General features: G+C 37.7%; 1 protein-coding gene across 2 annotated transcripts; it reads right to left on the minus strand.

Annotated features, from left to right (window-relative positions):
- Positions 1 to 1,367: 1,367 nt before the first annotated feature.
- Positions 1,368 to 10,158, minus strand: LOC131436493 (carbonic anhydrase 13-like). 2 transcript variants are annotated; one of them, XM_058605234.1, is made up of 3 exons: positions 9,814 to 10,158; positions 9,666 to 9,750; positions 1,368 to 2,481 (listed from the first exon to the last, which is right to left on the minus strand). In XM_058605234.1, the coding sequence occupies exons 2-3, from the start codon at positions 9,730 to 9,732 to the stop codon at positions 1,556 to 1,558; spliced, it is 993 nt and encodes a 330-aa protein (XP_058461217.1). In that variant the 5' UTR covers positions 9,733 to 9,750; positions 9,814 to 10,158; the 3' UTR covers positions 1,368 to 1,555. The 2 variants fall into 2 exon arrangements, with proteins under 2 accessions (XP_058461217.1, XP_058461209.1); XM_058605226.1 differs by having other exon boundaries at positions 9,666 to 10,158.
- Positions 10,159 to 12,871: the final 2,713 nt, after the last annotated feature.

Below are 12,871 nucleotides of genomic sequence, written 5' to 3' on the forward strand. Positions count from 1 at the left end.
AATATCAAAATCGTATTGCAAGTATGTACAAAGATATAATTGCATACATTAGGGATGTTGGTCTAATTTCGTTGGCTATAAAACAAATTCAAATCAAGACAAACAATGTTCGGTGTTGGTTCCTAATCAAGATCAATCTAAGCAGACTCTCGTGAAATTGCGGATTCAAAAGCGTGACTATTGATTGAACTGTTTGATTGTAGATCATTAGAAAATTTTGGTTGCCTTGTTCCACATCAATGGCTCGAACAACCTCATGGGGCTGGTCCTTGTAGTTTTATATAAAAAGTACTCTATTGTTCATGGAACTTACTGTTGAAAAATTTTCCAGGGGGGGAGGAGGTTAAAACCACCAAACCTCCAACCCCTCCCAAATGTTAGTTCTTATTCGCTATTCCCGAAATATAAGTAAGCCCTCATGGATTAATAAAATCGAAATTTGAGAAAAAAACAGTGTTGTTTTCTTGTCAGATCAGGGACAGTTTGACCGACGTGAAAATCACTTAGCCAGTGGACCATCTCGCGAATTATTTTAACTTTTAGTTAAAATTTGACAGTCAACCAGTTATTTCGTCGTTGTCAAAAATGACCCTGCTCGAAATCATGATTGTTTTTGACAACTCGATAGTTATTTTCGGACACCGAAAACAATTTTGTGAAAAAATACTTCTTTCAGATTTTTATTAGAAATTACTTCTGTGTGATTTCATTTTATCATTTCAGTTTCAGAAAGTACCCCAATAAAAATTCCAATATATTGTCAAACGAAGTAAGTTTATCTCGAAGTTCTTCTTCAGTGATGTCCGAGCTCAGCAGACGAGGTGCTCTATACCTGCTGTGTGTGCCTATCGAGTTCGTGTGCTGTGCTTTTTCAAAGAGCGGACACTGTGTGCTTGAAAATTATATTATATTATTGAATAATAAAAAAAAGAACGCACACTCAAGTCAGCACATGAGCCAGCACACCAGTTGAATCGCGAGCTGGTTCTACAAAGCACACGACTCTCGATCTAGTATCAACACGGCACACGAGCGTGTGCTTCAGACTTCGTGTGCGTGTTTTTGAAAAAGCTGTCAGCTTGGTCAGTCGAAATCAATCTTCAGTTCAGCAACGCCATCGCACGGCATCATATTCAACGTATCATGTCAATTGTATGGGTGCGCAGTGCTGCTATTTTGGCGCGCACGTTTTTGACATTTCTCTCCACTACTTTTATGTACTAGATTCAATGCGGACTCACCTGAGGGCGCCATGTTCGCAAAAAAAGATGTTTACAATGATTTGTTCGGGAACTGTGAGAGCTGGATATCTTGTTAATATGATGTCTTTAGGATCATAACAAAATTAAATTCAGTAGTACAACGAGTAAAGTATACTTATTTATTAATTATCAATAATTCACTTTTGGTACACTGGTTTGCTCGCATTAGGTCTATATTACAGTACTAATTATTACTAACCTATCACTCTATTCCTCAACAAAATAATCTCTGTTCATTCTATGGCATCGATTCGAGCAAGCTTAGTAATAAAGGCCAGGTTGCCGATTTGGTTTTAGTACAAAAACACCCTTCTGAAATTGAGCGCCTGGTTGGGTCTCGAGTTCAATACCCATTCACCACCTCTACCTTTAAGTTGTCGCATTTTCTTCAACTCGCTCTTCGTCATCATCATCCGCTGAGTTACCACAATCCACTGGACCGTTTCCGAGCAGGGAGGAGTTGTAAGGCTTCCCTCGTATGAGAAGTATGGCCACGTGGTAGTTTGTGTCACATCGCTTAACGAAAATAATCCATAATTCGGAATGCTGTATTCGTGATCTTCTTCGATAACTTTACTCAGATAGCGAGTCCATTTGTTCAGGGTGTCGATACGGTCCTTCTTTAGCACGTCGTACAGCAGTGCTATCACTGCTATTCCATCTGCTTGGTTTTGTGCGGATTCGTAGGATTCGTATAAACTATTGTAAAACACCAGATGAAGTTCGGACGTCGATCGTTGCCCTTCCAGTGAGTGTTCCGATCCTAGATGATAGTGGAACTGGTAGAACATGTAGTCAACTTTCAACGGTCCTCCACGAAGTCGAGGATGATCTGCCTTGCGATAGTCGAAAAAGTAGGCAGCAGAACCACCTTCGTTCACCAGTGTTATTCGAGTGGGTCGACTTTGCAGACCCCACAGCTCAAGTGGTCGCTTCTTCCGAACAAACAAAGATCTGTTTACTGCCAAACTCACCGGACTCTGGTACAGACCATTGCAGCTGGGACTAAGTGCACCCCAGTTCGATGGACCGAACTCGTCCTCTTCCAGATATGAAAACGTGTAATTCGATGCTGGACGGTTCCACGTTTTGGGTTCGACTATTTGTTCTAGTTTCGAAGGTTCTTTGGTGACAACATTGTAGTAGTTGTAATCCTGCTGGTGGGATTGATCATCATAGTGGGAGACGTAATAGTAGGAACCAAAATTACGGGTTGCGGCTGAAAATGAAACAGACGGTAGTCGCTATAGTGAAATTGGTAAGATCATATTCTCGTTAATATCTTGTGTCAGAAACAAGTTCACAATGATGTAACAGAGAGGTGGAAGCTTTAATCAAATGTGAGTTTGCACATGTTTGAAAACATTTTATTTGACGTAGGAACAACTTCACGCAAACAGCTGATAAATGAATGATGCTCCCATTGTGGCCTAACCGTTAAAGTCCTATCAGCCAATATCAGAATTCCTTGAAGAACGTCGAATCGTCATTCATTATAACTGAGTTCGTGAGAGACATTAGATTTTGTATTTTCGCCCGAAGAGTTTCACACTTAAATTGTCACCGAATTCACGGTTATTTTTCCATCAGTGCTAGATTTGATGATGCGATATTTATTTCCTAGCAATTAGTAGAATTTAGCTTGATAACTGCGATATTTTGGCCACTCTACTATATTTTGATCCGGCGTACATATTTGTGGATGTAATCAAAATTACGTTCATCGTGTCTCAGAATTTAAAAGATTATTCCATTTTTTAACATATAAGGTAAGAATGTGTAATTCATTTTGATTACAACCACAATACCCTATCAGTATACATATAGTATATTTGAACTTTTTGTTTCGATTAGTAATATACTATCATTCTAAATTTTGTGCCATTCGCATCTCGTCCCCACTCGGTGAGGGTATAAAACATTCTGTCGCAAAATTACATGTTTGTAATAGGTACACACGTAATTGCTATGTACACGATCACCAATCGGTGATCGTTGTCCATGCGAAAGAGGGAAAGATAGATTTCACACTGACACATATTGTGCAGGCATTGAACTGAAGGTTCGATGTCACGTTGAATTAACGTTAGAGGTTGGAATGACACGTGAGATGCACGTGTCAAAATTATACCTAATTATAATCATCAGACCAGATTGAAATTATACGAGGTCTGTTCAAAAAGTTCCCGGAATTTTTTAATTGCGCGCGTCTGGAGAGTCCGGTGGTCAAATTTTTTTTTATTGTGTTGGTACATATGTCCCTAATGTATGGTGAAATTTTCAGCTGTATTCATTGTTTACATTCTGTCTTGTAGCGGCTGGTGTAGACGTGTATTTTTGAGCTCGGCGATTTTTGTTAGTTTAAACAATGGAAGAATTGAAGAATTTGTATTAAATTTTGCGTGAAAAATGAAATAAAGTGTAACCAAGTGTGCGAAATGTTACAGAGAGCCTACGGTGAGTCTGCTATGAAAAAAAAAACAAGTGTTTACGAGTGGTATAAGCGTTTCCAAGATGGCCGCGAAGACGTTGAAGACGACGAACGCTCCGGTCGACCCAGCACGTCAATAATCGTTGAAAATGTGGGAAAAGTGGAAAAAATGATTATGGATGATCGCCGAATCACTATTAGAGAAGTTGCTGATGAAGTTGGCATATCAGTTGGCTCATGCCATCATATTTTTTCAAATGTTTTGGGCATGAAACGAGTGGCAGCAAAATTCGTTCCAAAACTGCTGAATTTTGATCAAAAAAACAAACGCATTACCATCGTTCAGGAGCTGTTAAACCTCCTTATTCACCAGATATCGCTCCGTGTGATTTTTTCCTGTTTTCAAAGTTGAAGAGACCCATGAAAGGACAGCGTTTTTCATCGATTGAAGAGATAAAGGCAGAATTGCTGAGAGTGCTACAGAGCATTACAAAAAGTGACTATCAGGGGTGTTTCGAAGACTGGAAAAAACGCTGGCATAAGTGCATTATATCTAGGGGGGATTACTTTGAAGGGGACCATATAGATGTAGACGAATAAATAAATATTTTTTTAGAAAAATGAGAATTCCGGGTACTTTTTGAACAGACCTCGTACATTCGCAACCTTATTCAATCCAGGGAAATCGTTCTGACAATTGACCTACTGTAGATGTGATGAAACAACTTAGAAGACTCCCCGCACGGAGAACCTTTCGATCATAAAATTGCGATATCGCAGTTTTTGATTTTTGCGATAGTTGATTTAACTAATTTCTTTTTGATTCAACCAATATGGTTTTTGATTTGCATATATTCAAGTAGTTGAAAAATATGTTGTTTTGAATGCTGTCAAATGCCGGAGACAGTTGAAAGAAAAACAATAATCGCAATGCAAAATCAACAACTTTTTTAGTTGAAATCTGTTCGCGTCGCTTCAAAATGTCAATGAAAACAACATCGATTCCATAAGAAGTGTTTATCTAACAGCGGTGTTGTGATGAAGTTAACCTTGTTTAAGATAAAAAAGATTTGGTGACAAATTAGAAAATGTTAATGAATGATCATCGCGTAATCTTTCAGGTATGCTCAAAAATTTTATGCTTCAAATTCGATCATTGATTCACTTCCAGCAGACTGTTTTACTTCCAGCTGTTTGATACTGATGATGATGTTCATGCATTAGCAATAAAACGCTTTTTGACATGAATTTAATTTATAAAAGTAACAGGAGCGAAGGGTTTCAAACACACAGAACGCGCTGCGTTTGAATGGCGCGTTTTAATTGCCGTAGCAAAATTCCAATTCCCAGCGGTTGATGCAAGCGGTTGAAGCTCATATAAATTGACTAAAATTATCAGTGCATAACTTTATTTCAATCGTTTGAAGGCATCATCTTTCAAAACTCATTTTAGGTAAATTTATTAATTTCGCTAATGTACTCGCCCCTTCGGGCACTTTTGATGATTAGAAACGTTTTTCTACATCAATCATTTCCGATCAAATCAGAAGTATTTTTTTTAGAATTTAGATCTTCACTGATCTCGAGTTGACATGATCATGATCATACAAAAAACAAAATCATTTAGAGATCAGATCAGTTCTGATTTCGTAATGATAATTTATTCCTTGGTAAAGATCACTTAAAATCAGCAGTGATCGGTGGTTTTCACAGTTCTAATGATATTACATGTCAATATAAAATACTGTTTCCTATTTTAACAACGATATTTATTTCATGAATCTCAACATACCGAACTTATTTCAAATAGATCATAACGTATATCAGTAAGTATATTTTGATTATTTTCGCAAATCAATAACATTGTTCGAGTTGATTCAACTATTTGCAATGTCTAAAACAAATAAGAAAAATGTATGTATGATCGTTTAAAATGAAACATTTATATAACTATTTCCAAACAGAGCTCATGCATTCGAATAGAGATAGAGATTTTGAGAGTTACGTGATGGTCGAAACTCCACTGCCTATAAAGAACACAGCGGCAGTTCCTACGAATCAGAACAGAGTCAAAACCAAATAAAATGCACGATCAAACCGGGGTAAAATAAGTGACAATAAAAATATAACATAAAATACATAAAATATTACTTTGGGTTTTCAAGCTATAATCAAACCCAGGCGGGTTGCGTGAAAGACATCGTCTTGCCCATCACGCTATAACCCGTCCCCAATGTGGAAAAAATGTTCCATATGACCAGAGTTGCCAGGTTATTTATTCAAAAATCTGTCAATACTGAAAAATTTATCTGGATTTGTCTGAGTCTAGTATGTACAAGGAAATTTTTGCCGGGCTTCATCTTCAGTGAGCAAAAAAAGGTTTCCCCACCTACCGTATAGAGGCTAAAACCGTAAAGATCTAGCGAGGTTTGACAAAATCTGGTAAAATTAGGAAAATCTGGCAAAAGATCTGGTTAGTTTGAGTGTCTGGCGAAGCGAGAAAAATCTGGCATTTGCCAGACACATCTGGCAACCTGGCAACGCTGCATATGACGAAGCGTTTTACTCGATATTATCGTGAGATGGGAAGCGTTACGTTAAGTTGAAGAAACTAGAAAGTATTGCATACGATAATTTTCTTAACATGAGAGTTACAAATCATATGAGTTATTTCGTGGAAATTATGAATGTTAAAATCGTTATACGGGTTACATTCTTGCGGTAACCGAGTGACATAACGCATCGTTTTGAGCGTTACATGCGTTACTTTTTAGTAAGTTAAAAGCATTACGAAGCTTAACATGCGTTACTTTTAAATCAATTATAAACGTTACGAAGTGCTCCGTGCGTTATTTCTTTTGTAAGTCATAGGCGTTACGAAGTGTTACATGCGTTACTTCCTTGTAAGTTATAGATGCTACGAGACGTTACATTTTTGTAAGTTATAGGCGTTACGAAGCGTTACTTTTTTGTGCTATAAGTGTTACATTTTAGTAAATTATAAGCAATACGAAGCGTTACATGCGCTACTTTTTTGTAAGTTATAGGCGTTATAAAGCGTTAAATGTGTTACTTGTTTGTGAGTCATAGGCATTATGATGCGTTATGATGCGTTACATGTGTTACGTTTTGGTAAGTTATATGCGTTACTTTTTTTGTTAGTTATAGGCGTTATAAAGCGTTACATGTGTTACTCTTTTGTGAGTTAAAAACGTTACAAGCGTTACTTGTTTGTAACTTACATGTGTTACTTTTATGTGAGCTATAGTCGTTACGAATCGTTACATGCGTTGTTTTTATGAGTTATAAACGAAGCGTCACTCGTTTGTAAGTTACAAGCGTAACGATGCGTTACTTTTTGGTAAGTTTCATACGTTACGAAACGTGACTCTGTTAAAGTTTTGGCTGTTACGAAGCGTTTAATGTGTTATTCTTTGTGAGTTGTATGCGAATACTATTTTGTGAACTACAAGCGCTACGAAGTTTTTTGCAAGTTATAGGCGTTACAAATCGTTACATGCGTAACTTTTTTGTAAGTTTTGAGTGCTACGAAGTATTATCTTTGTAACTTTTTGTGAGTAATAGGTGTTAGGAGCGTTACAAGAGTTTTGACATCCCAATATTAACATATTGAAGAGTCATTTATTCGTAAAATCTACTGGAGATATCAAAATTATGAAAAGGGGGTGTTTCTCGCGGACCCATTGAAACGTATAATCGTCATCTGGAAGACACTAGTATTATATCTAATCCACCGACCATTGCCGATCGCCAGCTGCTGGCTGAAGTCGGTTATTAAAATTAGGAAATGCCCTTGGCATCTTAGAGCTTAAGCAGTGTGCCTCTAAATATGTTACTATTGAATAAAAAAAAATTATGAAATAATTAGAAATGATCCTACAACAACATAGACTATAGTGATCAAAACTAGTATCTCATCGAAACGAAAACTTGTATCTAATTTTGAAGGAAAATGATCATAAATGAGTCATTAGTTCCTTTCTTGATATGAGAGTATTCAGTAATATGAAATGTTATTTCACATGTTTCAATGGTTTCAATATTTTAAATGTTACCTCCCGAAATTAGATACATAAACGTAAAATAAGTTTGGTAAATATTATGGGGCTGTCGATCCTGTAGATTACACCTTGAGATAGAGATTTTGAAAGTTACGTGATGGTCAAAAATCCACTGCCGATAAAATGATGTAGCGGCAGGACCTCCGAAGCAGAACATAGTCAAAACCACATAAAATGGAGGATGAAATCGGGGTAAAAAAATGACAATAATATTAATAAATAAAATTGTACTGGACGACCGGAAAGATTAAGTGCGCGAGCAAGATTCTGCAGGTGAGAAAGTTATCGTGCCGCTGGATCCTGCACATGCTCATATAGGATTATAAAGACGAACGCAAGTGCACTTCGAGTACATGTTTGGCTGAATCCATTATTATACGCCAGATAACAGAATGATTACCCGACAATAGACTGAAGTCAGCACGAGTGTTTCGAAGCGGCACGAGTACATTAATGAAGCGATTGAAGCCCGAAATCGCTCTGAAATGGCCTTAAATGAAGCATATGAGCACCGCTACCATAGTCAAAATCTAAGGGTTTAGGCTTCAATTACTTGGGCATCACCCACGTTCATCTGATTTTGTTTCCTCGTACTATTATCTGTGTTGAAACGTCATTTTATCTCTGAGAAATTTAAGTGAGTTTCCTTTCGCAATTTCAGACCACTACTTCCGGAACTTGAATCCAAAACCAGTATAGCCAAAGTAAATTTGTATGACCATCTACTAATATAACCTATAAATTTAGAAGATGTTCTACGTTCACCACGAATCGGGTGTGCTACTCTATGTAGTGAATTGTCGTCATTTAAAGCAGGAATGTAAATTTCTCCTTTAACTGTGATTTTTAAAAATCCTTTGTTTCATTCTCTGGAATTTGATTCGGAACCTATCTGAGTCGGTATCGGTTGTTGCATCTGATTCGGAATACATTTGAAAATCATACTGAATACCGAATCAAATCCCAGACGAGTTAACTGGGAACTATTGTTAAAAACTAAAGAGCAAAATTTTCCCAATGAATTTGGTCGAGTTGCATCGGACTGATCTGATCCGATTGATTGAGTTCAATATCGATCCGATCATAGCGCAGCCTTCAAGCCGGGAACCTGGAAATACATCGACATTATCGGACCGATGTCGACCCGATAGCGAGCTGTAGAGCATCGGACAGTCGTCCTGCTTCTTGTTTTTCTATCTTCTTCACTCTTTTAATCTTACGCTATGTAAATGTCAAACTTAGTCGAAATACAATCGGGAGTTTGGGATACGACTCGTCAGATGTCAGATTCAGAGATGCCAGATCGGCAGATTTGTCTGTAAACCAGCAGATTTCGTATGTAGTGCTGCAGACTTTTGAATTTTTCGCAGACTTTCGTCAAAATTTACAGACTTCTGAAATTGCCGTGACGTTTTTTTTTTTGCTCGTCAAGTCAGTTTAGCGTGTCATTCTGTATAGAGAAATTGCTGCCTGCAGACATTATTTTGGATTTACTTACTTTTGCAGCCCTGTCTGAAGAAATTTGAAGTTTTTGGTCAGATTCGACCGAAATCAATCAAAAAAAGTGTTACTTATGGTTTGTCATTAAAATGTGAAAGCTGAATATCTCGGTAATTAGTGATGTCTTTGGTTTGTTGATAAGAACTACACTGTTAATAATTGAATAAGGTAAACTTTTCTGATGATCAACCACACTTTCTAAGCAAAACACAGTTAGCTTCAAGTCAAACGTAATCTATAGGAAATCTGTCCCACTGTTTCGTCATAGAAGGATCCAATATGTTGCACGCTGGGATTTAGACCTCCACAAAAAGTTCGTACAATTATCTCCTGACAATAGCAAATATGGAAATTGAATCACAATTCACGGTTAAGCAAATATCTACTCACAGTCACTGATCGCCGTTGGTGTAATAGCTCCCAGTATGGTCAGCAAGCAGGCTGTTATTTTCCTCATTTCGAAGGTAATGCACTCCTAATTAAGCAACAATAACAGGTAATTTGCACTTTTTTTTCTATCATAATTGCTCTTTTCTACCTCTTGCACTGATAAAACAGTAAAACCTGCTTCCGCCGCGTGATTATTGCACCCAGTGCAGCAGTTCCTCTGACCGTCCAACGAAGCTAAGCCCACACAGTGTGATTAATTTCTTTTCTATCTGAGTCGGTTCGGCTTGGTAAGTCACACCTTCTCACATTTGAGCCATTTCTTTTACAAACGCCGCGCACAAACTTGATCTTGAAAACCGGGCCACTTGAAATGCCTGTCTGGCAAGGCACACCCTAAACTCTCAACGGGACTAAGCCGGTATTAGGCCCTTCCGATGACGACGAATCTGGTTCGGATTATGCGCGGGAATTGAGCTGCTGACACCGGCGTGACTCCGCGAACACTGGGCAGGTTAGGGTCAGTTCCGAGGGCTTTTATATTTGCATTGTAGAAACTTTTTGTGCCATATGTTACAAAGGTGTTCTGGATAGCGGATTGGGTTTCACTCTGAACGAAACCCGGATCCTTTTCCTTGTGCTTAAGATACGGGAACGGTTCGAACATGAAAGCTACCGCATGTTTTCAATTGCTATGTGTCATAATGGATACGATTCCTGAGTATACACGATTTTTCTGAGATATGAGAATTGCCGTAACATGAATTTTTATTAGTTCAGTATTCTTCTCATCCTTTAGGGAAATTTGAAATTTTCACAAGTGATTTTCAGACAAAAAATCATCGATCAGAAAACTCACCGCAGAAGAGTTTAGTACTGATTTTTTGTAAAAGAATTCTGACTGATGTCACATGGCAAAATATCAGTTAGTGAACATTCTCCTCGATGATATTTAAGTTATCATTGTTTAATTTAAACAGTTTGCATATTGAATATATCTGATATGATTTTCGAACAGAAGATTATTGGGAAATGAATTTTCATAGCCGTTGTATCTCAACCCTTATGCAGAATAGGTGATGAAGAAAAACTGAAAATGTAGTGGCGATCATTAATAAAAGCAGCAAGTGCAGTGATGAATAATAGGTATAATGATAATAAAATAAATAAATAACTGCAAAACATGTTACGCAGCAAATAAAAACATATTAGCCAAATTAGCTTGAATAACGGACGTAGAAGTAACAGGAGCGCTATGCTAATTTAAACGCTGCGCCTACTGTGTGTATAGGGCATGCTGCGCTCCTGTTTCTTCTATAAATTCATGCTAAATAGTGTTTTACTGCATTTAATCTGAATAGTGCAGTGTCGTCGCTATAATCACTATTTGGAATGTGGAAAAATATACTGTTGTTTATATTTACTACTCTACATGTATAGAAGAAATAATTATTTCATTATTTCTCAGCTGCGAATTTATTCAGCAGAGATTTTTTTATCGATGGAAATGTAATGATTAAATGATGCACTAAACTAAAACTGTATTCAAGTGAACAATTAGAAACTTAATCTAGTTTAAGTGCTCAGATATTTTGCGTATGATAAAGTTTGCTTCAGATAGAATCGGAACAAAGACAATTGCCCGAATTTCAGTTATTTATTATTGAATTCAAGATCTTTTTTATACAAATGTAGCGTTTTCTTCATACTTTCAAGAAAAAATACGGATAAAATTATTCGTCACGGTTTTGAAGGAATTCTCGAATTTTTCCTGTAACACGGCTCATTGGGCGTCGCACACCTGCTTCGTCCATCGTTTTAGCTATCTTATTTCTTCAGGTCGTCATCTGATTGATGTCTTTGACAAGCTTTCCCTTTGCCTTGAGTCTCCTCTTCATGATTGCCCAGTATTTTTCAATAGGGCGGAACTGGGGGCATTTGGGTGAGTTTAAGGTTTTTCGGAACAAACTGGAGCCCTTTCTCTGCATACCATTCTTGAACGACTTTGCTGTAATGATAGCTTGCCAAATCTGGCCAAAGCATTACTGGATGGTTGTGGGATCGAATGAACGGCAAAATTCGTTTTTGGAGACACTCTTTTTGTTATAGTTCCGATGTCATTGTCTTATTTGCAACGAGAGCTTTCGTTTTTTGCCACAGCTGCAAATGTCCTGTCAAATCATAAATTTTCTTGCAAATTTGTCAGCAAAAACAAATTTCAATTTGGCTGGAACATCCCCCCGAGCCGTTGCAAAGTAAAATTTTTGACCTGGGATTTGCCTGAAGTCAGCCTTGACATAGGTTTCATCGTCCATCAGAAGACACCCGTCGAACTTGGTAAGCACCTGATCATATAGTTTCCGAGCACGAATTTTGACCACACTATTCTGTTTTATGGTCCGATTTGGCTGTTTGCTAGCTCGATACAACTTGATTCCTTCCCGGAGTCGAGTTCTCTTCACGGTACTATGGGCAGCACCGAATTTTCTGGCCAAATCACGGTGCGACGGATTAGGATTCCTCTTAATCGTCTTCAAAATCTTACTACGCAGTTTCCGCTCGACAGTTCCACCAAAGATAAATAATGAGACACGATGCTGCCGAAGAAAAACTGAAATCATTTCGATTAATTGTAGAGTTCTTCCGGTACCTTTTAAAATGACTGCACTTACCACTTGGGGGCGCGCAAGAATAAATGCATTGACATAATTTCGATTGGGAGTATGCCGTGAGTGAAATTGAACAAATGTTATCGTTTTCGCCGGCCCTCTGTCACGACGCCATCTTGATGAGATTAAAATCGGAACTTCAAAATCAGCTGATTGCAATGTAAACAAACAAACAGTAATGCATTTGTTTTACGCGTTTACCTTGTTTAGTGCACGAAAATTAGTGGATTTTGGGTCAACTCTCTCTCAATAACTTGTCGGTTTACCTAAAATACAGCAGAGAGTGTTTTGGGACATCAAGTGGAGATAATTTTCACAATTTGAGAGTCGCGATGAGTATCAAAACATCGCAGTGTTTGGGGCTCAACGTAATCGGTATACTTTCAAATTGGTTGTGGTTGTCGCTAATGGTAACAAGTTGTTTGTTTTGAAAGATGGAGAAACTTTGCGTGCTGAAAAACTGTCGAAGAAAATCTCCGACTACGAAAGCAGCATTTTCGATTTATTGTTTAGATTAATTCATTCGGTTTAGCTTCATTT

The sequence above is a fragment of the Malaya genurostris genome, chromosome 1 (genome assembly GCF_030247185.1).
Source record: "Malaya genurostris strain Urasoe2022 chromosome 1, Malgen_1.1, whole genome shotgun sequence".
In the NCBI taxonomy this organism is placed as follows: Eukaryota; Metazoa; Arthropoda; class Insecta; order Diptera; family Culicidae; genus Malaya; species Malaya genurostris.